General features: G+C 49.2%; 1 protein-coding gene across 2 annotated transcripts in view; it reads left to right on the top strand.

Moving 5' to 3' along the window:
- ASPM (assembly factor for spindle microtubules) overlaps positions 1–22,939 on the top strand; it is a 1,022,684-nt gene that overhangs the window by 977,313 nt on the left and 22,432 nt on the right. The window contains exon 26 of one of the 2 annotated variants that reach the window (XM_069641523.1): positions 13,961–14,032. The exons of the other annotated variant lie outside the window; for it this stretch is intronic. Within the exon in view, the coding sequence (XP_069497624.1) occupies positions 13,961–14,032 (72 nt within the window). The remainder of the gene's footprint in view (positions 1–13,960; positions 14,033–22,939) is intronic. 2 annotated transcript variants of the gene reach the window in all.

Here is a 22,939-nt window from a genome sequence, read left to right on the forward strand (position 1 = left end):
GAACAGCATCCCAAAAATAATAAGGAACACCAAAGATCACCTCAAATTCAGAAAATTACTAAAAACCTGGCTCTTCAAAACCAGAGACTAAAACCGAAACAACAATAAGACAAATGACTCAACAAAAAGGACCTTGACACAGGGGTCCACCTGCGAGACCCAGGGAGACGGAGGCAACGACTCCAGCCAACCCTCACCATCCCCCATCACCCGTACAGCCACAACTAGGTACCACGAGCTGTGGAACGGACAAGACACAACTAATCACCACACAAACGGAAGTATGGACACTAGCAGCTGCGCTAGTCATGTGGGGGGGTGAGGAGCATGCAAAGTTATTAAGGGAGCGGGCGGAGGAGACAGCTAAATCCTCAAACGGCCTCGAATGGAGAAAAAAAAAAAAAAACGAGCACGTACCTCCTGAAGCACAGGGTGTACAAGCATCCCGTCGTGTAAGATTACACGAGCCCAACCGGCTCAATCCAGGATAGAGATGCCAACTAACCAATACCACTAACAACTTCCTTCTCTGCATACACCTCTCAAACTCCAAACCAAACACAACCACAAACCTCCAGCACAGCAAACCGCACGAACTTCACTACACTGCAACAACAAAACAAAAACACACATAGACTCGCACATCAGCACACGACGACTACCGGCCGCATACACCCCAGGCCCAGCCGACGGAACCACCGGGCTGAGGCTGCCAACAGCACATCACTGCAATCTTGCACTTTTCCAGCCTCCACCCACTAACCCACCCCTCCCTCCCTCTTTCAGAGCCGCCAGAGCGCCAGGGGACCACTCCGGTGGTGATAGTGCGCGGTACAAATGACCTTTAACATTAACATTAACTTATGCCAACATCTTAAAAAGTATCAGAGTTGGTATACTTTCTAAAGAAGCAGAAGCAATATTGAAAACCCGGCACATTAATGCACTTCATGGCGTTAATGCATGTGCTACAGATGTTATGGAACAATTAGCCCACAAAAATGTCAACTGTATGGCCTTAATGCCAACTCTTGCAAGCTGTTTCAAATTCAATGAAATAATGTTAAGTAAAGAAATACAACCAATAATGGAAATTAGCACCACAGACAAACTAGATGTACATGGTATGACACTACCTATATGTGACCAAGCCACAAGACTAAATAATTTAGAAAAATCAATCTCAAACACAGCAGGCTTAGAAAAGATATTAAAATTATCCTTAAATTGCAGAGTAATGCTTAAACGTAACCTTGATGTGGACCAAGGACTAGTTAATGGAGCACTGGGTACAGTTGTTGGCTTTCCAACATACCAACGTGACAACAAAATTCAGTTTGTCAATATTCTCTTTGACAAACTTTCAGAAGTAAAAAGGATAGGACGCTCAACAGCTCGATTCCTTCTCTTCAAAGACATGTATGTACGCAGAGAACAATTTTCTCTAACTCTTGCATACGCAGTCACAATTCATAAATCACAAGGTCTTGCCCTAGACAAAGCAATGATCGATATTGGTAACAGTCTTTAAAGAAGGCATGAGCTACGTAGCACTATCACGTTTACGTACACTTGACGGTCTATTTCTAATCAACTTTGATGCAAGTAAAGTAAACGCTGATATTGCTTGCCTTTTAGAATACAATAGACTTCGCTCACTATACACCCCCATCTAAACACGTATTCTGTTCCACATATAGTAACACGTTATAAAAAAAAAAAAAAATCAAACAGAAATGCAACAGGATGTCACTGCAAATCCTCCAAAGAGAGTAAAAGAAACTAATACTTCATCAAATACCACAAGCAAAAAAGAATCAATTAGGGAAAGTAAACCAGGTACTTCTTCAAAGAAGGAAGACAAACTCCAAAAAAAGCAGTCCGATACAGAACTACCTGGTCCATTTAAACTCTCAAATATAGTTGGTGTAAGTTGCTATGCAAATGTAGCAATAAATATTCTATTTCAATTACCACCAATTGTTGACAACATTTACTTACACAGTACAGACCCATTGTGTTTGCAAATGTTAGTACTTCACAGAAATGCAGCAAACAATCCTGATAACACATATAGTGTTTATGGAATAAGACAACAATTGGACTACTGTGCTGGAATGGTGAAATTCACTATAAACTCACAGGAAGATCCACAAGAATTTCTAATGTACTTAATACAAGTACTGGAAAACAAAAACATACCTATAAATTAAATCTTCCAGATTTCATACATATGGAAACATACATGCACTCTCTGCAACAATGTGACAGAAGAACAAATCCCCAATGAACGCTTTGTATATATATCAATACCTAATTGTGAATCCATTCCATTTCAGCAACTTGTACAAAACGCAAACCATGGTAGATTATGTTCTACCTGCAATTCAGATAATCGCTCCACGTTACTAATACAAACACATTGTAAATACATAATACTAACGCTTCTACGTTACAATGCAGATGGTACCAAAAACAACTGCAAGCTGACTGGATTCACACATGGTCAAATATCGCTTGGTAAGAAAACCTTCACAACAATCTACCACGCAGGAGCCACAACCAATTCAGGGCACTACACTGCATATATAAAAAAGAAATGTGGATGGTTTCAATGTAATTTTAGTACCATTACTCTAAAGCAGAGATTACCAGCAAATCTTACAAACGCTTATTTAATGTTCTTAAAACCAAAATTTGATAACTAAACTGTACTTAACCCTTAAGTAAACTTGTAGCAAAAAAATGTAAACTGTTAGAATATTCCAAAAGCTATCTAACTGCCCAAAGATTCTACAACAACTAATCGGATAAATGAATACCAGCAAATTAGAGCAAAAAATAGACAGTTAGAATACGCCAATTGGTATCTAACTGTCCCAAAATTTAACAATATCCAACCAGATAAATCAACACCACTAACATATATCAAAAAATACAGTTAGAATACACCTACTGGTATCTAACTGCTCCAAAATTTTATAATATCCAAACAAATAAATGTTACTGCTCCAAAAAAATGCAACAAGCCAATGTATAAAGCATTGCCCAGAAACACGTGAACACTGAAAACAAACATATAAACTGTAGCATAACAGAAAAAGTTTTTTTTTTTAATCCAACATGGATTTTTTTTTTCTCCCACAGACCCAATGATTTTAGCAACAAACACAGAAACTGAGCAAATTGCACAGTACTCTGGTTTCTAATATAGTAAATATGAGGGTCCAAAAAAAAAATGTTGATTATACAATGTAATAAGTCATTACAAAATTCTAATACTAACATGCCGTTTTATTTTATCACAGAAATTAACAAGAAATACATGTATTCCGGTTACTAAACCAAACAGTAAGTATATAATACACTCTATGCCCTGGCCACAACCACCGCAGCATATCACACTTATAGTTGCTTATAACTTTGGGTCAAAAACAAATTTATAAGGAACAAAGTTATAAGATACTATGGGTGCGATATGCTGCAATGGTTGTGGCCAGGGCATAGAGTGTTGGGTGCATGGCCATTTGGTCAAACATTTCAACTATGGCCTATGGAAACTTTTTAATGTCCGCGGACATTGAGTGTTCTTAGAACACTTCCAACTTGACAACGAACAATACGGACAGCGTCTTCAGGACACCGCGAGAGTTCTTAGAACACATTCAACTTGCCAGAGAACAATACGGACAGCGTCCTCAGGACACCCCCATTTTGTTTATTTGCGAACATTTCAGGACACCGTGAGTGTTCTTAGAAAACATTCAACTTGCCAGAGAAGAATACGGACAGCGTCCTCAGGACGAACAGCGTCATCAGAACACCCCCTACGAACATTTCAGGACACCACGAGAGTTCTTAGAACATTTTCAACTTGACAACGAACAATATGGACAGAGTCCCCAGGACACCCCCATTTTGTTTACGAACATTTCCGTACACCGCGAGTGTTCTTAGAACAGTTTCAGCTTGCTCCCGAACAAAATGGACACATATTGAGTTCTCAGTTCATATTGAGTTCCCATTCAGTTTATTTAGAACATTTCAGAACACCCTTGATGTCCGCAAACAAATCGAACACAACAAGAACGTCTATCACATAAAAAATACAACTTTCAACCTATCTCATACTCTCCCACCCTCCCCAAACACTCCTACACACCAACACACTCTACTAAATACAAATTTTGAACCAAGTTTCACCACGCTGTCTGCGGACGTCCGCGAATCCAAGATGGCGGGCGCCACCGAAAATCTGACGCGCTTCACGCTCCACACCGTCCAATCAGCGGACACGTCGCATGTCCGCGGACATGACGTAAGCCGATCGGCCAATCAGGACACTGTCCACGGAGCGAACATGGAAGTGTGTCCGCGGACCAAACACAGATATCACTCATTTTTTATGACCCACTTTTTGGTCATTTTTTTTAAAAACTACTGGACGGATTTTCACCAAATCTGCAAAAGCACGCTTTCGGGACCAAGCCGCTGCTCCTGGTCCAGATTTGGTGAAAATCCATCCAGCGGTTTGGGCTGTAGGTACGAGCACATTTTTTTTTCCCATTCAGTCTATGGGAAAAAAAGAAATTTTGGGACCTCCCCTATAACTTTTTCCCCCCTGGACGAATCCTCATCAAACTTTGCAAAAAAATTCAGAGTGGGCCACATACTTTTTTTTGCATAGTTTGGTGTGGATTCGTCCAGGGGGAGCGAAGTTATAAGCCGCCCAAAAAGTGCTCTTCCTATGGAAACACCAAATTAACCATAACTACATGGCCACTACCGTGGCCATGTAATGTGTGTGTGTGTGTGTGTATATATATATATATTTTTTTTTTTATTGCGATACAATTTTAAATTAGGATTTTACACAAATGCCAACATCATAACATAAAATGCACGTATGGAAAATACATAAAAGAACACAATAAAAACAATGCAATAGAATGCAAGAAAGCAGCAAAAAACATTTGAGCAATCCATAACCTATATTCAGTCATAACCTGGGCGGCCCCTGAGGCTTATAACCAGGTTTTTGACCATGAGCAAGGTTTTAACTTGAGGCCATACCTTATAGAGTGCAAGTTGTAATCCCAAGGATTCAGAGTTTAAACATAGATCCCAAAAGGATTCCCTGGTTATTGCCTCATCACTATGGACCCATTTGTCAAATGAACACATGTACAGTGATCCTAATTTGGGGCAGAGGGTAAGGACATGTCTGGTGGATTCCAGCACTCCTACTGACTGACAAATTCGACAACACCTGGATTCTAGGGGGACCCCTAGACGAAGACCAGTCACAGCCAAGACCGGGAGCTGATTTATCCGCAGCCTTAGCATGAACTGCCTCACTTCAGGAGCTGGACACAACAGCAGATATGGTTGGGGCTTCCGGAATCTATGGGTGACATGGGATACTGCCTCGTATCCACTTGGGATTGGGCCATGAATTCCATCCATCTGTCCAAGCTATCTGTTCAGCTTTTGCTCAAAAGAAGTTTTCAGGTAGATAAAAGGCATGTGTTTCTTGTTAGTGTAAGACAAGTCAGTCTCCAAGAATAAAGATTTGTTCAGTTGTTTGAAATTGAGCCCACGTGGGTGCCACTCGGCTTCATAGTTCTTACCAGCTAGTGGCAGCAATCTACATGAGGGGGCAGAACATGCTTTTAGATTATGACTCTCGCGCGCAGTGCCATGTCTCGCAGAGAAATGAGGCCCAACTCAAGGCGCAGGTACTCAACTGAACAAGATGAACCTAGGCCCAGTACAGTACGCCAGTAGTGGCCCTCAAAGATGTTCAACCATTTTAAATCCTGCATGGCCAACGCTTCAGGCCATGGAGAATTGCAGGGACAAAGCACTGTTTGTATAGCCTTAGGATACTTACCATACTATAGCCTGCAGTCCCCCTGACGAATTTACAAGCCTGTAGGGTGAGTAATTTTACTCCGTTTTTTTGTGGCTGATTAGAACATCATAGTTGGGGCAGGCATCGACATCCAATCCCAGATACGGGTAGGTTTCCGCCACCGCAATTATGCCGAGAGCAGTTTCAATACCTGAGCAGCTGGGGCCCTTTTTTGCGATAGCAACTATCTTTGTTTTGTCCAGGTTGATAGTTAATACCAACTTGGATGCATGCACTGACAGCTTGTTTAGCATACTCTTGATGCCGGATAGAGTACGATCGAAAAGAACTAAATCGTCAGCGTAAAGCGTTCCCACAATCGGGTACGGGTATAGAGGTTATAGAGCATAGGTGCAGCTGTGCATCCCTGCTTTACCCCTATATTTATATGAATTGTAGGAGACACTTCTCCTACGTCATTAAGTCAAACTTTAGTGGAGTTATCGCTATGGAGGGCAATCAATATATGTAATATCCAGCTCGGACAATTCATGGCTCTAAGCTTCGTCCACAGGATGTCCCGCACAACTTGGTCAAAGGCACTGGGAAAGGCTATAAACGCGATGTACAGAGTGGCCTCATTCCTGCTAACTGTATTATTGATTAGCTGGTCGAGCACCCGGATGTTATGAGTAGTGCTCACCCCAGGTCTGAAGCGAGTCTGTGCATAATTTAGGATCTGATTTTCCAAGACCCAAATCTCTATTTCCTTGAGCACCAGAGTTGTGAAAATGTTACTAGTTACGTCCAGCATTGTTGGCAGCTGATAATTGGCGGCAATCCCTCTGTCACCCTTTTTATGGACTGGGATCAACACTGACTTTCTCCAAGAAGAGGGCACCATCCGGGTTCTGCAGACTTGAGAAAAGAGAGTAAGCAGCACCTGGGCCCAGTTGTTCGGAACCTTTTTTAATATGGAGTTGGCTAAACCATTTTGGTGCATTGGAGGGCTTTAGATTCAAAATGGTCCGTTTCGTAATTTTGTGGCTGAGGGGGAGCGGCCAAGTTTCTACCCCCACTGGTACACTGGTGATGATTGTATTACCCTTATAGAATTTATCTGTAATAAATTCAACCCATAGTTCCCCAGAGATAGGATTCAATACTCTCGACTTCTGCTTCCCTCCTGCTTGTGCCAGGAAATGCCATATTTTACGGCTATCTCTGCTGCAAAGGGTCACCACAAACTTCTGCCTCAGCTCTCTTTGCACAGACTGTCGGTAGAGGCGTAGCCAGAAGCAGAAATGTTGCTTTATATTTTTTTTATCTTAGCCCGTATCAGCACGGTATCTACTGGAGAGGGCACATGCACTCTTAGCGATCTAATAGCTCGGCACGTGCCACGCTTCTGATCGCGGATGTTAATATCAAAGGACAGGGCTCCCCCCGCTTTCCATCTGAGCCCTGGGGCCGAACTGCCCTTAAAGAGCGCTTGCGTTAAATACATTATCCGAGATTAAATGTTCTCAAGGTTTTTACCCCACCGCAACAGTTTAATCCCAGTGCTCACGGGAAGAGAGAGGGGTTTCATCTGGTCAATATTGTGCTGTGTCCATTGAATCTTATTCCCTGCATTATTGGGGACCACCTGTCTACACACCCCCGGCCCTCCATCCCCAAATTTAGGATTAAGGTGACATGATCACTGCAAGTATTCAGAGAGATGCTCAATTGCAATACGTGGCTCAACAAACACCCCCTAACGGCCATGTAGTCCAGCATAGTAGTCTTAGGCCCAACTGCCCATGTCATTCGACCGGGTAGATCTCCAATAGTACGGCCGTGTAAAATTGTGAAATACCATTCTCTGCTTATGTCCAGCCACATTTTCCCCTTGTTATTCTTAATTAGTGGTATCTTACATTTATCTGAGACACATGCATATTTCCCACAACCATCAGGGTTGACACATTTAGCATTTAAGTCTCCACATAGCAACATGGGGGGGGGGGGGGTTAGATGTTTACCCATGCACCAGACTGACAACACTGAATCTAGTTGATCGTTTAAGGCTTCCGTCACCTGCTCACCCGGGGGATCATATATATTGAATACAAAAATGTCAGTGACCCACCACCCGTGTGGTGGCGTAATGGGCCCTTCGGGAGGGGTGGGGGGGGGGGAGTATAACACATATCCCAAATAGCCCAGAGACACCTGATTAGCCCTCATCATTGCTGCAGTTTTGGGCAAACAACAATGAATTTTTGTATATTTCAATCCAGGCAAGCGTGAGGGTTCCACAAAGTCAAAATGGCTGGAATTGAGAATTTTGAGAGATGGTAGTTTAGGAAACAGAGCAAAAAGTGTGGGTCTATTTAACTGATGGCACGATTTACTGCTGTCTGCCGGGGAAATTGTCATAATTTTCAAATAAACCTTATTGATGTATGCCCGGGGGTCCCTCTTCTCAGGTGCAAGTAGAGAGCCCAGACAGGATTGGCCCTCGGACTAAGGGGATGGCACCAAGGCCGAACGAGGAGAGGTGGGTTTCAAACCAGGGCAAAAAACTGGATGCTCCATGGGCGCAGGTTGCATTTTTATCAGCAACTCCTCCAGCAACGAACTCGTTAGGGTACCCACCGTTTGAGCGGATCTCTTTTTATGTTGAGCCGCTCGCTTGCGCTGTTTTTTACAGGCATTGCTGCAGCATGGTCGGGGCGTTGAATTCAACTGTGGCAGGGCTGCCCGAGGATTATCCTCCAGGTCAAGCAGAGCCAACTTGGGCTGCCTTCGCCTGCCGTTTTTTTGCCAATCTTGCCTGTCTCCTGGAGAGATGGCCCACACCCTCTAGCTGGTCATCCTCCCACGCCGCTTCTACAAACAGCTGTTTTTGATTAAAAAAAAATATGGGTGACCAGACGGCACACCTGCACCTCAACCACCAGTGAAGGGTTCTTACCACAGGCTTTCTGACCCTTATACGGCCCTTCGCTGGGTTGCAGGGTCTTTACCACTCCAACCGCTCTGAAAAACAGCTCTCTGCACTGCTTCTGCGGCTCAAACAGCTACCACGGCTCCGGACGGCTCCTGCGGCTCCGGGGACCGCCCTCACTGGGTTTCGCAGAGCTCACAGAGCAGGGCTAGAGGAAAGGACCTCTGCTAGTCTCACATGTCGCACTGAATCAACCAGAATCACTGAGTCAAGCTGCACCTCTGACGCCGGTACAGAATGAGAGGCTGCTTCCAAGTCGGTCCTTCCTCTCTGTAGAGTTGGATGAGTTATGGGAAGAGGGCCTGGCCCTAATGAAATCCCAGAGCTCTGCACCGGCGAAGTGGGACCGACTAGAGAAAAAATATATGGTGCTGGGCTCATCCCCCCCAAAATGCCTCAGCTCGCCGCCATCCCCAGATTGTGGTTTCAGCCCCAGCGAGCCAATGGTTGGCAAACCCATCCTCAATCTACAGTCCCTCCAGACCAAGAGGGAAAGAGGCTGGATGCGTCGGAAAAGCCAACATATATACTGCAGCGTCGACCATCAAGACTGCCAATGCTCTGGCTGTCCTGGCCTGGTATGATGAGAGTTGTGGTTTAAACTAGGCCAACTCCTGGCATTCTTGCCAGACAACTACAGGACAGAGGCGTTGGCACTATTTCAGGAGGAGGAGGTGGCCTCCGATCATGCCATCACACTTGCTATGGATGTTGCGGATTCCGACTTCTGCCAAATGGGAAATGGCACAGCTCTCAGGCGTCAAGGTTGGTTGAAGGCTACCAATTTTAGGCCGGAGGTTCAGGCCAAGGTGGTAGATATACCTTTCGACGGCGATCATCTCTTCGGAAAGGCGGTCGATGAAACACTGCAGGCTATCAAGACTTAGAGACAGCAAGGTCCCTAGGAATCCTGCAGCAGCACCGCTCTTCTCCCTTTCGGTCCTCCAGGAGTATGTTTGGAAGCTCCTCAGAGGGTTACGCCTGGTCGTCCTACTGTCAGCCTTCCCACTCCACAGCGCGGGAATCCTGCAGAGGGCGGTTCCAGGAATTCGGTGGAGGCTCACAGTGCCGTCGGCACCCACTGGGGAAGCCACAGGCAACCAAGCAGGCCTAACTTTGCCCAGGCCCCCACTTCCGTACCCCAGTGGAAGGCTGTCTGTCAAATTTTGTCGATGCCTGGAGAGACATCCCCACAGATGAATGGGTGCTGCAGATTCTGCAGAACGATCACATGCTGGAATTCGAATGCAAGTGCCCTCGTATTCCACCTGTAACGAGGAAGGAACAACACACTTCCCAGCTTCTATGTGAAGTACGAGCCATGCTGGCAAAGGGTGCAATAGAACCCATCCCGCTGCAACTCAGGTGCTCCGAAGCATACTTCAGATGCTTTCTAGTCCGAAAGAAGTCTGAGGGGATCTGGTGTTGGCGCCCAATCCTGGCCTTACCGTGCCTCAACAAGTACTTGGGTCCCAAAAGTTCAGGTTGGTAACGTTGTAATAAACGCTCGGCCAACTGGAGGAAGGGAAGTACATGACAACTCTCGATCTGGAAGATGCCTGCTTTCACGCCCCCATTCTTCCAAATCATTGAACGTTGCTTTGCTTTATGGTTCTAGGGAATCCCTACCAGTTCAAGGTGCTGCCCTTTGGCCTGAAGTCAGCACCAAGGGTGTTCACGAAGTGCTTCGCCCCGTTAGCAGCACATCTACGTCTCAAGGGCATACACATCTACTCGTACCTGTTTGACTGGTTCATCCGGTCACGTTCTCAGAGCCTGGCAGTGCAACACACACAGGATACCATAGGCCTGCTAACGGGTGGATTTTCGATCAATTATCCGAAATCTTGCAACTCAATCTGAGGACGTTCTGTTTCTAGGGGCGCGTCTCAACACAGTGGTGTCCCTAGCATTCCCCTCAGAAGAGCGGGTGCTGGCCATCCTGGGGGAGGTGCATCCTCTGTTTACCATCAAATCTGCAACCATCCGAATCATGAAGTCGCTGCTGGGCATGATGTCGTCCTGCATACATCTGATACCATTCTGCAGTCTGCAGATGAGGCCACTCCAGGAGTTTCTGGACTTCAGGTGGCACCAGGCCACGGGCAATTGGGTCAGACAAGTTGGGGGGTGCGCTCTCACCTTACGCAGTGTTCCCCATTCTGGAACCCTCTGTTTCATGCGACAGTCTACACGGATGGGGTGCGCACATCAGGCAGTCCCACGCTAGAGGCCTTTGATGAAGGATCTGCAGATCAATGTGCCGGAGGTCGTTCTTGCTGCTGCTAAAAAATGTCAAGTGGAAAGGATTTTCACGGACAACACCACCACAATGTTCTACATCAGGATGCAGGGCGGATCCCGATCCCCTGTTCAGTCGTTGGAGGCACAGACTCTATGGCAGTGGGCGATCCTTCAGAACATGTTCCTCTTATCCTGCCACCTAGCAGGTATAAAGAACACCATAGCGGATGCCCTGAGCAGGGATCACGAATGAGAGTTGCAGCAGGGCCAAGTGACCCGTCTGTTCTGCCAATGGGGTTGTCCCGAGATTGATCTATTTGCCACGGCAGCAAACTCCAAATGCAAGCAGTTCGCTAGCAATTCCCTCATCCGGGGACCTTGGGGGGGTGCCTTCTCACTCAGATGGGAGGGTCTGTTCCTGTACGATTTTCCTCCGATTGCCCTCGGGGTCATCAGCACCTAGAAGAGATGCTCCTGCAAGATGATACTCATTGCCCGCGCATAGCCACGGCAGATATTGTACTTGTACCTTCTCTGCCCATCAGCGGTGCCGGACATCAGGCTGCCTCTTCTTCCATTTCAAGATGCACCCATTCACCTACAAGGCCATAGTTATGGTCTCACAGACTGTTCAAAGAATTCATGAAAGGTCTCTTTAGGTATTTCCCTCAGTTGAAAGCTCTGGTGCGGTAGCTCAATATTGTCCTCACAAAGCTCATGGATCCTCCATGTGTGCCTTTACATTGTGCTCCTCTCAAGTTTTGTTCATGGAAGGCTGCGTTCCTGGTGGCAATCAATTCTGCCAGGTGGATAGGGGAGATCCAGGCTCTTTCCTGAAAAGCCCCCTACTTATCGTTAGTCTACTAGGGTGGTGCTCCACACTCACCCCTCCTTCATGCCGAAGCTCCCGTCTGAGTTCCACCTCAACAAACCTTTGGTGCTTCCAGTTTTCTTCCCAAATCCAGTTTTGGCTGCTGAACAGTCACTGCATAGGCTGGACGTTGCTTGTGCTTTGAAGTTCTATGTGGCCCCCTTGAAAGATTTCCGGAACACTTCTCAGCTCTTTGTGAACTTTGGCCCTGTGAATCTGGAGAAGGCCCTGTCCAAGGCCTCCATATCCAGGTTGCTCTCTGGCTGCATCATGCACGGTTATCGTCTGGCCAACAGGCCCCTTCCAGACCGGCCGGCAGCCCACGCCACCTTAGCCAACACTGCTATGACAGCGTTTCTCTATGTGGTTTCCCTTCTGGACATTTGCAGTGCTGCTACGTGGAGGTTGACGCAAACTACTACTTTGTCGACAGGGATTCCAGGGAGGAGTCCAGGGTCGGCCCGGCAGTGCTGCGTAACCTGTTTACTTGAGGTGAGTCGGTTCTGGGGGTAAGCGTTGTATTTCTGTTGAGCCTTGCCACCTCCTGTGGTTGTGTATTTGTTACTGCTGTATAATTCTATTCATGTGCATGTGTATCCAGTATGTGTATGGAGAAGGAACAAGTTACTTACCTGTAACTGTTGTTCTCCAGCATGGGTCTGGCATAGATTCACATGTGAAACCTCCCCCCGTCCCCGCTGTGTTCATTCTGGCACCTCGCGTGCTTCTAATCCGAAGATGGCCGCTGGGGGCAGGTCTCAGGGAAACGACCATCATTGGATGGGTGCAGTATGACCCGGTCTTCAGTGATTGGATAATGGATGAAAGGCAGTATTCAAGCTTTTAAAGCAATACAGCTTTCTTTTTTAACGAGGATTCCCGGCCTGATGACAGGGAATTTTCACAGGGATATGAATCCAGGCTAGACCCATGCTGGAGAAGAACAGTTACTGGTAAGTGACTTGTTCTTTATGGCATGGCAGCACAGCCTGCCCTGTTAACATTTGAAGACTTGACACAACATCTGCAGGTTCCATTAGGCCCACTTAAAGCATGTCTGAATTACAATATGCTCAAGCATATCGTGACCCGGTTCATTTATGCCCACTTGGTAAATTACGGTTTGCTACAGTTATGCTCATTTAAGGCCAAATTGCATTTTGTTCCCCACAGATAGCTTTTATTAGGCTAGTTATTACCTTATGCTAAAATCCTGCTTGGTCCAGTTATAAAGTTAATGTTAGATCCCATTAGCCCCAGTTAGCACAGTAGGGGTGACAGCTTAGTATGCCTAGCTAATAGATTAAGGCGAGTCCCCACCATGCCCAAGTGCAGTAAGTCCTGATCACAAAAACACAGTAAGTTCTGATCCCAATGTAACTCAGCAATGAGTTGCCAGTTTTTGTCCCTCCCTATGTAGCGCTCCTCTTATTTCTGATCCCAGGACAAGGAGTAGTCTTGGTGCTTTGTAACTGATTTTGGACATCTTCTCTGAGGAGCCCCAGCAAAGGAGCATCAACCGCTGCCAGCACATTCACAAAACGTTTGACACATTATGTAATAGGTGTGTAATTATGCCTCTACCAATATAAAGGCCATTAGTAGACCAGCCCAGGTTAATTCACACCGCTGCTAATCAGTTTTGTATACTTTTCTTCTGTGATGCTAGACTGTAGGTGGCACAGTGTCGATTTACAAACCCTCCAGTAAGTGACTGGTCCAAAACACATGCTGCCATGATCTAAGGAGAACTCGGCAAAACTTGTCTGTACATCCGATATGCACTGGCAGGCTCTGAAATCCAGTTACAAGTACCTCGAAACCCACCATTGTACCAGCTATGACAGTAGAGTTGGGTGGTGTGTTGGTTTATGCTGTTTTGTCCGAAGTCTGCAATATTTGTTTATTTTAGTTTCCGGAACTACCTCGCCGCAAAAAAGAAAAGATATTTGACACTCCCACTAACCTTCCTGACATGAGTCACTTCATGTTCTAGGGAGACAAGAACAAAGGGAGGGTCAGAGTGCAACTTGATTCGAAGCAGCAAGAACATAGCTCCTCAAGAAGGGTAACTTAATACATTTCTTTTACTCTCGACATTGGTTGCACAGGTGCCTGTTTTTAGAATCTGAGGATCCAGCTTAAATTAATTTTCAAAGTTGTAATGATAGTGATGCTCCATTTAGTTTCCATTTGCTCTTGTTGTTTGAGTAACCTTGATTACATGTTTTTCTTTTAAAGACTTTCTTTCAAGAATTTTGTCTTTATTTCACTTTATTTCACTATGCGCTAAACTGGTTATGCTTTTATTTTGTATGTTTTGAGATATGATGATTTTAGGTTTTCCAACATTGTCCAAATTTAAGGCACTTTAAATAGGTCATGACATGGGGGCAGGGGTCAATAATGGATGAGACCCTCTACAAGTAAGTTAACTTTCACAAAGTCCAGGAACCGTTTGGTGGCTGACTGGAGAACAATATCATTTTTAAGCAACGCCATGATAGACACTGTTCACTTACAAGTACTGTAATAATCGCTTTTATTTTTACCCAGTTTATTGGTACTCCATTTATCAGCTGTAGAAGGGGGAAGGGCTGAGTAAGCCTTTGCGGTAATCAAACCTGCAAAATGCATGCTAACTTTCCTACCACGAAGTGTGTAACGTTTTAGCTATTCTCTCTTCTCCATTACTGGATCTTTTATACATTCACATGCTGTTTAAATATTCCCCGTCAGGCTGGGAATCCTCAGTAAAAATTAAAAGCAGTTTACATTTTAGAACTGCTGTCACTTTAGTGCTCGTTTTGAGTCATATTGCCTGACGGCTAATAGAGTGGTCCCCTTTAGCTCCACCCCTGGAGGCTATCTTCAGATTTATTGCATGTTCAGTGTTGGGTGTCCTCAAAGTTGTCTACATCTTTCGACAATTTTGAAGATAAAATCTTCATTTTTTTCAACAATGTTTTCAACTTCCAGAAGTTCAAAGTTCTGGATCTTCCATTGGTGGTCGTGTACCAATCTCACGTCGCCTTCTGGTATCTCTTTAACCTTCCATCATTCAGACTCTGTTGGTGTGCCCTTTGACACTATGGCTGACTCCAAGAAGAGGTCTCTTACAGGCATGTTACACCTGTCACCTAAAGAATATCTACATTGAAGACCATCATGATGACTGCCTTTACCTGGACCACAACACCAACAACTGTTCCATTTCTCATTCCTTCTCCAACAAGACACTCAAGGACCATCACAGAAGGTTGGAGGTTTGGTTGGACAATAGTGCTGTGGCCTCTGTCCAAAGCCATGCCCTTCTACTTGTCAGAGCACACCCTTGGAGCGTATTACTTCTAATAGGTCAAGGGCCCATGAGGTGTCTTCCAGTGATGAGATGGTTGTGAAGGGCATGCCACCCACACTCCGCTGCCACTGCGTCAATCACATTGATAGTCAACAGCACCATAGTTACCGCCCTCAATGGCTAAATCATCTTCGTCCAAAAAGCACTTGTCCATGACTTCTGTTGCACTGTCGACGTCCCTTTGTCAATGGCTCCCAAGAAGCATCCGTCCATGTCTTCGTCAACACCCATGGCTTGCGACAACGGCTTCGTCGTCTGACGGTCAAAGGTGCAAAGACCTCCTTCAGCTGTTGTCAGGGCTACAACCACTGTGTCCATTATCGGGGTACATGACTAGTCGTCTGCCACCTCTGCTCCTTAAGGGGCCTTCCGTACACGAGCAACTACGTCTTCGGGTTCCAGAAGTACCTGCTCATCCACTGGACTGTACTGGTTTCCCTCCAAGACGTACACATCCAGTTTCTGCAGTGGCTCCTTATGTGCCTCCTGCAGTGCCAGGTTATTCCATGATTTTGTCAAAGCTACTAGAACATGTTATTGATTCAGGCTTTGAAGATCCAGTAGTTGTTCAGAGTATGAATTTGAGGTGGTTTCTCTCATCACTTCCGGCACAACCTCCTCCTGTCATGCAGCCTCGCAGTTAGATATTTCTACCCATACAATTACTAATGATGAATTAAATGATCTGGTTTCAGGATGGTGAACCTGATGGCCATACAATCAGAGATTCTCCCCCTGACGAAATTGGTTCCTTCCACGTCCTCATGACCAGAGCAGCAAAATTATTTGATCTACTGCTGGAGGAACAGAAACGTTTCCTGTATCAGCAGAGGGATTACGCCAGAAAGTCTGTGGTCTCCATCTGTAACGCTCACCTGATTGCCACGGAGGCGCTGGTCTTGGCAGGAAGGTGTCTGACTCAAAGTGATGTGCAGGACTCGATTGGCATCTGGGGTCGAACCTCTTCTCACTGTGTGTCGAACTCGAAGGGTGAGGTTTCTGCAGGTGAAAGAATATGGGAGTTAAGGGTCTGGGTTATTGAATGTCCCTCTCTCTCTCCCCCTCTCTTCCTAGCTTCTCCGTAGAGCCCCCCGGTCAACGTGCTCACCTTAGATAGGTGAATGCTGGACTCCATCTGCGTCTGGTGCAGGGTGCCGTTGCCAGTTCCTTCACTGGTGAAACATAGGCCTCTTGAACTCAGAGGATCGTTACCGTCGTTAACTGCACGAGCGGTGAGTTTCCGGACACCTTTTTAGTCTTTATAGTCTTTAGGTGCGTGGCACGTTAATATTGAACAGGACTCTGTACAATGCTTTTCCCTTTTTGTCTTGCAGGACTCTGGAGATGGAAGATGGAGTGAAGCGCCTGGAAATGAGTAAGTAAATGCAAGCGCCTTTTTCCCTTGCTGCTTAGTTCGTGCTGAAGAGACGCCGGAGTATTTGCAGGCGTTCTAATGTGAAGAGTGCGATGGGCGTAAGTAAATACCTGTCTAATGTCTCTTCTTTTGTCTTCACAGGCGGCGATGCAGCATGAAGAAATCCGGAATTCGCGGAGTGCCGGTAAGTAATAACAAATGCTTTTGTCTTCACAGGCGGAGGTGCAGCGTGAAGAAATCCGGAATTCGCGCAGTGCCGGTAAGTAATAACAATGCTTTTGTCTTCACAGGCGGAGGTGCAGCGTGAAGAAATACGGAATTCGCGGAGTGCCGGTAAGTAATAACAATGCTTCTCCAGGATGGGGTCTGGCATGGATTCACATGCTCATGAATATTCCCCGTCGTCAGGCTGGGAATCCTCGGTAAAGAAAAAACCAGTATCAGTTTCGTTTCTGATCTGTCTTTCGTAGTAACAACCAATCACTGGTCTCTGCGTCATACTGACCACAGCCAATGACTGCCCTCTACCTAAGCACCGCCTCTGGCAGCCATCTTCAGATTTTTATCGCACGTTCATGTGTTGGGATCCTCGTGCTATTGCTCTCGAGCGTTAGTGCTATTTTTTCACGTTTTTTTCTCAAAAACTTCGTTTTTTCGGTCAAAAGAGCCTCAAGCTCCACCGACTCACTATCCGATCAACGGGGACCCGTGTCGGATTCGTCTGCGCCCCTCAAGGGTGAAGATTCGTCGAGCTACGCTTTTGGAGGACTCCAGAAGTTTCTCAGGCCCGGTCATGGCCCAGGAGAAGGGAAGCTCGACGCCCGGAAAGCTGTTCAGGGTTTGCCCTGGATGCCAGCTGCAGAACGTCTTCAAGGAGGACGAACACTCCTTTTGTCTCTACTGCCTACATGAGGACAAGACGCACGTGGAGAAGGACTGTGCGTTTTGCGGCAACATGTCGGAGCGGACCATGAAGGACCGCCATCAACGTCTCGCCAACTGGCTAGAAGGGAAGAGCCCGACCGGCGAGAAGAAGAAATCTGAGCGGTCTTCTAAATCCTTTGAGGACGCCCCGGCGACGGGGGTCCAACATAAGGCCAAGCACCGCGAGTCTGCTGGCACCGGGAGCGCCGAACGGTCGGGCTCTACGGTCGCCAGGCAGGGCGCACCCTCCCCGGCACCATCAACCACGAGCCAACGCTCTTGGTCGGGTAAGAGGAAGGCCGAGCACCCGGCGAAGCTCCTGGAGAGGCCCCGGTCGAGCTCGAAGGCCCCATCGGAGGGGGAGCGAGGCGGTGTCCCCCCCCCTCAAGGATAAGGCGGTGAGCGCACCTAAGGTGGTGAAGGCCTTAATCCATCCGGCCAAGCCCTCTATCGAAACTGTCGCGGCGGCCCTGGCTCAGCCTGTGCAGGCTACACCAGTGGTGGCGACCTCGGGGCTCAGAGTCTCCCTGCCACCTCGGAGGGAGTCATCTTTTGTGCCCATCGATAGGACCCCCGTGAAATCCCCCGTGGGGAAGAAAAAGGGGGGGCAGTGCGTCGTTGTAGATTCGGCCTCAACCTCGGAGGAGGAGCTGGTCGAAGTCTTAAGCCACGGCCTCGGCGTGGAAGAAGACCGACCCGTCGGGATGGATCCCGACGCAGGTGACGACGACATCGTCGAGGGTACCGACGGGGTCCCTGATCGCCCGTCGGATTCCCCTCTGCCAGCGCCGCGAGACAACTCGGCGGCCATTTTGTTGGCTATACAGTCCTTATGCTCAGAGATAAGGACGAGACTACCGTTGCCGACGGAACCTCTCCCGTCGGGGGACCCAGAACCGGGACCTTCTGGTGTTCCCCCTACCAAGAAAAGAAGGATCCACCCTCCGCCTCCTTTTCAGCCGTCGCGCCACTTCCAGCCCTCCTCCCCGTCCACCCGAGGGGATGATACGGGGACTGACACGGCAGCGACGGGTACGGACGACGAGGTATACGACGAGGATGTACCGTCGTCGCCTCCCACCAGGGCTTCTCCGCCCGACGAGATTGGATCGTTCCACTCCATGATCTCCAGGGCATCCGAGCTTTTTCAACTCTGCCCTGAGGAGAAGAAGAAGGAAGGTTTCCTTTATCAGCGGCGCGAGGCCAAGAGGAAGACGGTCCTCTCAGTGCCTCTATTGGACGACATTTGGGATGAGGGCCTCACCCTCCTCAAGAACCCTTCCACGACACCAGCTAGAAGAGACCGGTACGAGAAGAAGTACCGGGTCCCGGACACGGCCCCCCTGTGCCTCCGGGCGCAGCCTACCCCGGACTCCGTCGTCTCCGCGGCGGCCAGGAAGAAAGCGGGGGGGGGTGCGGCCTCCACATCGACTTCCCCACCGGACGGTGAGGGAAAGAAATTGGACGCTATGGGACGCAGAGTCATCTCGTCGGCAGCGACGACGATTAAAGCGGCCAACGCCCTGGCTATCGTGGCCCGCTACGACAGGGAGCTCTGGTATAAACTGGCTCCCCTGCTGGACTTCCTGCCGGACGACAAGAGGACAGAGGCCCTGGAGATCCTGCAGGAAGGTGAGGTGGCTTCGGACCACGCCATTACCGTTGCGACGGACATCGCCGACACTGGGTTCCGCCAGTTGGGCAACGGCGTTTGCCTTAGGCGGCGTGGATGGCTCAAGGCTACGGACTTCCGTCAAGACGTTCAGACCAGAGTCCTGGACATGCCCTTCGATGGGAACAACCTGTTTGGCAAAACAGTGGACGATTCCCTTCAGGCCATTAAAGCGGACACTGAGACGGCCTGGGCCCTGGGAGTTCTGCAGCAACGGCGGACGCCCTTTCGGAGCAGCGGAGGCAAGGGCGCCTCCAAAGGTTCCGGCGGCGGTTTCTCCACCTACCGTCAAGCGGCCCGCTCGTCGTCTCAGGAGGCCTACAGAGGACGAGGCAAGTCTGGCGGACTCCGCCGTCGTCGCCAAGGAGGTCGAGGCGGCAAAGCCTCGTCCAAGCAGGATTAAACCGACCGTGGGGTCGGGCCCCCACCGAAGCACCCCGGTGGGAGGCCGGCTGGCGAGCTTCGTCAGCGTGTGGGAGTCCATCTCCACCGACCGTTGGGTGCTGGACGCCTTGGCACGGGGCCACGCGCTCGAGTTTCAAAGAAGGTGTCCACGCGTCCCCCCCGTGGCCAGGAAAGAACTTCACGTCCCTCAACTTCTCCTGGAGGTAAAGGCGATGCTCAGGAAGGGCGCCATAGAACTCGTCCCAAAGAGGCTTCGGGGCTCCGGAGTGTACTCGAGATACTTCCTCGTGAAGAAGACGGGGGGATGGCGCCCCATCCTGGACCTGCGACGTCTGAACAAGTTCATCAAGGCGCAAAAGTTTCGGATGGTCACCCTCCAGCACGTCCTGGGTCAGCTGGAGGAAGGAGACTTCCTGTCGTCGTTGGATTTGGAGGATGCCTACTTCCATATTCCCATCCTAAAGGGGCACCGAAAATTCCTCAGGTTTGTGGTCCAAGGGCGTCATTACCAGTTCAAAGCCCTCCCCTTCGGTCTACGGTCGGCACCCAGGGTGTTCACCAAGTGCCTCGCACCGGTGGCGGCGCAGCTGCGCCGCGAGGGGATCCATGTCTACCCCTACCTGGACGACTGGCTCATCCGAGCCAAGACGAGGGAGCTCGCTGTGGTTCACACGGCAAGGACCGTCCAACTTCTCACGGACCTGGGATTCTCCGTGAACTACGCCAAATCCCACCTGGTACCCGCGCAAGACGCTCTGTTTCTGGGAGCGAGGCTCAACACAGTGTCCCTTCTGGCCTCCCCGTCGGAGGAGAGGACCAGGACCATCCTGGGCAAGGTGCAACGGATGTTGGTGGCCGACGCGGCCAAGGTGAGGTCCATCAAGTCCCTCCTCGGAATGATGTCTTCCTGCATCTACCTCATTCCCATGTGCAGGCTCCGGATGCGCCCGTTGCAGGAGTTCCTGGACGCGCGCTGGATCCAAACGACGGGCAGCTTAGAGGAAAGGATCACACTCGACGAGAGTTTCCGACGAGCGATCCGGTGGTGGGACACCCGCGCGCATCTGACGGCGGGCATGGACTTCCAGACCCCAGCCCACCAGGAGACAGTGACCACGGATGCCTCCCTGGAAGGGTGGGGAGCGCACACCGAAAATCTACACGCAAGGGGCCTTTGGCTCCCGACGGAGAAATCTTTACATATCAATGTCCTGGAGCTCCGTGCAGTGTTTTGGGCCCTCAGGTCCTTCCTTCCGTCCCTCAAGGGCAAGGTGGTGAGGATCTTCACCGACAACACCACCATCAGAAAACAGGGCGGAACCAGGTCCCCAGCACTGTCCAAGGAGGCGCAGGACCTGTGGCATTGGGCAGTCGCCCAAGGGATGTTTCTGGTGCCGTTTCATCTGGCAGGGATAAAAAACACCATCGCTGACTCACTCAGCAGGGAGCTGCGCTCGTGCCACGAGTAAGAACTACGGCAGGATCTAGTGTATCGCCTCTTCCGACGGTGGGGCACTCCCCAGATCGACCTGTTCGCGACGGCGACGAACTCCAAGTGCCGGAGGTTCGCCAGCAGGTTTCCCCAGGCGAGGAGCATGGGCGATGCTTTCTCGTTCCCCTGGGGAGGGCCTGTTCCTCTACGCGTTCCCTCCTTTGCCACTGCTAATCCGGCTCGTCAACCAGCTCAAGAGGTCACGGTGCAGGATGATCCTCGTCGCACCTGCGTGGCCGAGGCAGATATGGTTCCTGGACCTTCTGGATTTGTCAGCGTCCCCGCCAATCAAGCTGCCGGTGGACGCGGATCTGCTCTCCAGGGAAGGAGGCGCCATCCTCCACCAGGACCCGAAATCGCTGAACTTGCAGGCCTGGCTCCTGCAGCGCTAGAGTTTGGAGGATACGACATACCGGCCGACTGCAGAGAGGTTCTTGCAAAGGCCAGGGCGTCCTCGACTCTTAAATGCTACGGACACAAATGGAAGAGGTTCTCTGTCTGGTGCCACGCACAGAAGATTAACCCTCTACGGATTACGGCTCCCCAAGTTCTGCCGTACCTGCTGACGCTGGCCAAAGCTGGACTGGCACACGCGTCCATCAAGATTCATCTGGCTGCGATCTCCCGATACACCAGGACCACGGGACGGACGTCCTTGTGGTCTCATCGTCTGGTGAAAGAGTTCATGAAGGGACTGTTCAGATCGTTCCCGCCGGTGAAGGCTCCGGCCCCGGCGTGGGAGCTCAACGTGGTGCTGACCAAGCTCATGGGACCTCCATTCGAGCCTCTGCACTCGGCCCCGTTGAAGTTTCTGTCGTGGAAGACAGCGTTTCTTGTGGCCATCACCTCCGCACGACGGGTGGGAGAGATCCAGGCCCTTTCCTGCAAGGCCCCGTACTTGACTTTTCACGACACGAGGGTGGTGCTCAGGACGCACCCCTCCTTCATGCCCAAGGTACCGTCGGACTTCCATCTCAACGAACCCTTGGTGTTGCCTGTATTCTTCCCGTCGCCTTCGTCGCCGGCTGAGAGGACTTTGCACTCGCTGGATGTGGCTAGAGCGCTGAAGTTCTACGTGGACCGCACGAAGTGTTTTCGGAAGACGTCACAACTCTTTGTGAACTTTGGACCTGTCAATCAGGGGAAGGCTCTCTCGAAGGCTTCCATTTCCAGATGGCTCTCCGGCTGTATCATGTACTGTCATCGGTTGGCAAACCGACCGCTGCCTGGCCGTCCGAGAGCCCATTCCACCAGAGCGATCGCAGCTACCACGGCGTTCCTTTCTGGTGTGCCCCTGCTGGACATATGCAGGGCTGCTACGTGGAGGTCGACGCACACCTTCACGAAGTTCTACTGCGTCGATCGGGATTCCAGGGAGGAGTCCAGGGTCGGCCAAGCAGTGCTGCGCAACCTGTTCGCCTGAGGTGAGCCTGGTGAGGAGGTAAGATGCTTAATGTTGAGTTTGATGCAATGCTTAATGTTGAGCCTTTGCCACCTCCCGTGGTTGTGCATGTGTGTACTGCTATGTATTCTTTATTCATGAGCATGTGAATCCATGGCAGACCCCATGCTGGAGAAGGAACAAGTTACTTACCTGTAACTGTTGTTCTCCAGCATGGGTCTGGCATGGATTCACATGCGAACCCTCCCGCCTACCCCTCTGCGGCTCTTCACTTGGTCATACTGCCACTTCACGTGCTTCCAAATCTGAAGATGGCTGCCAGAGGCGGTGCTTAGGTAGAGGGC

Source organism: Ambystoma mexicanum, chromosome 1q, assembly GCF_040938575.1.
Source record: "Ambystoma mexicanum isolate Mex_15411 chromosome 1q, UKY_AmexF1_1, whole genome shotgun sequence".
In the NCBI taxonomy this organism is placed as follows: Eukaryota; Metazoa; Chordata; class Amphibia; order Caudata; family Ambystomatidae; genus Ambystoma; species Ambystoma mexicanum.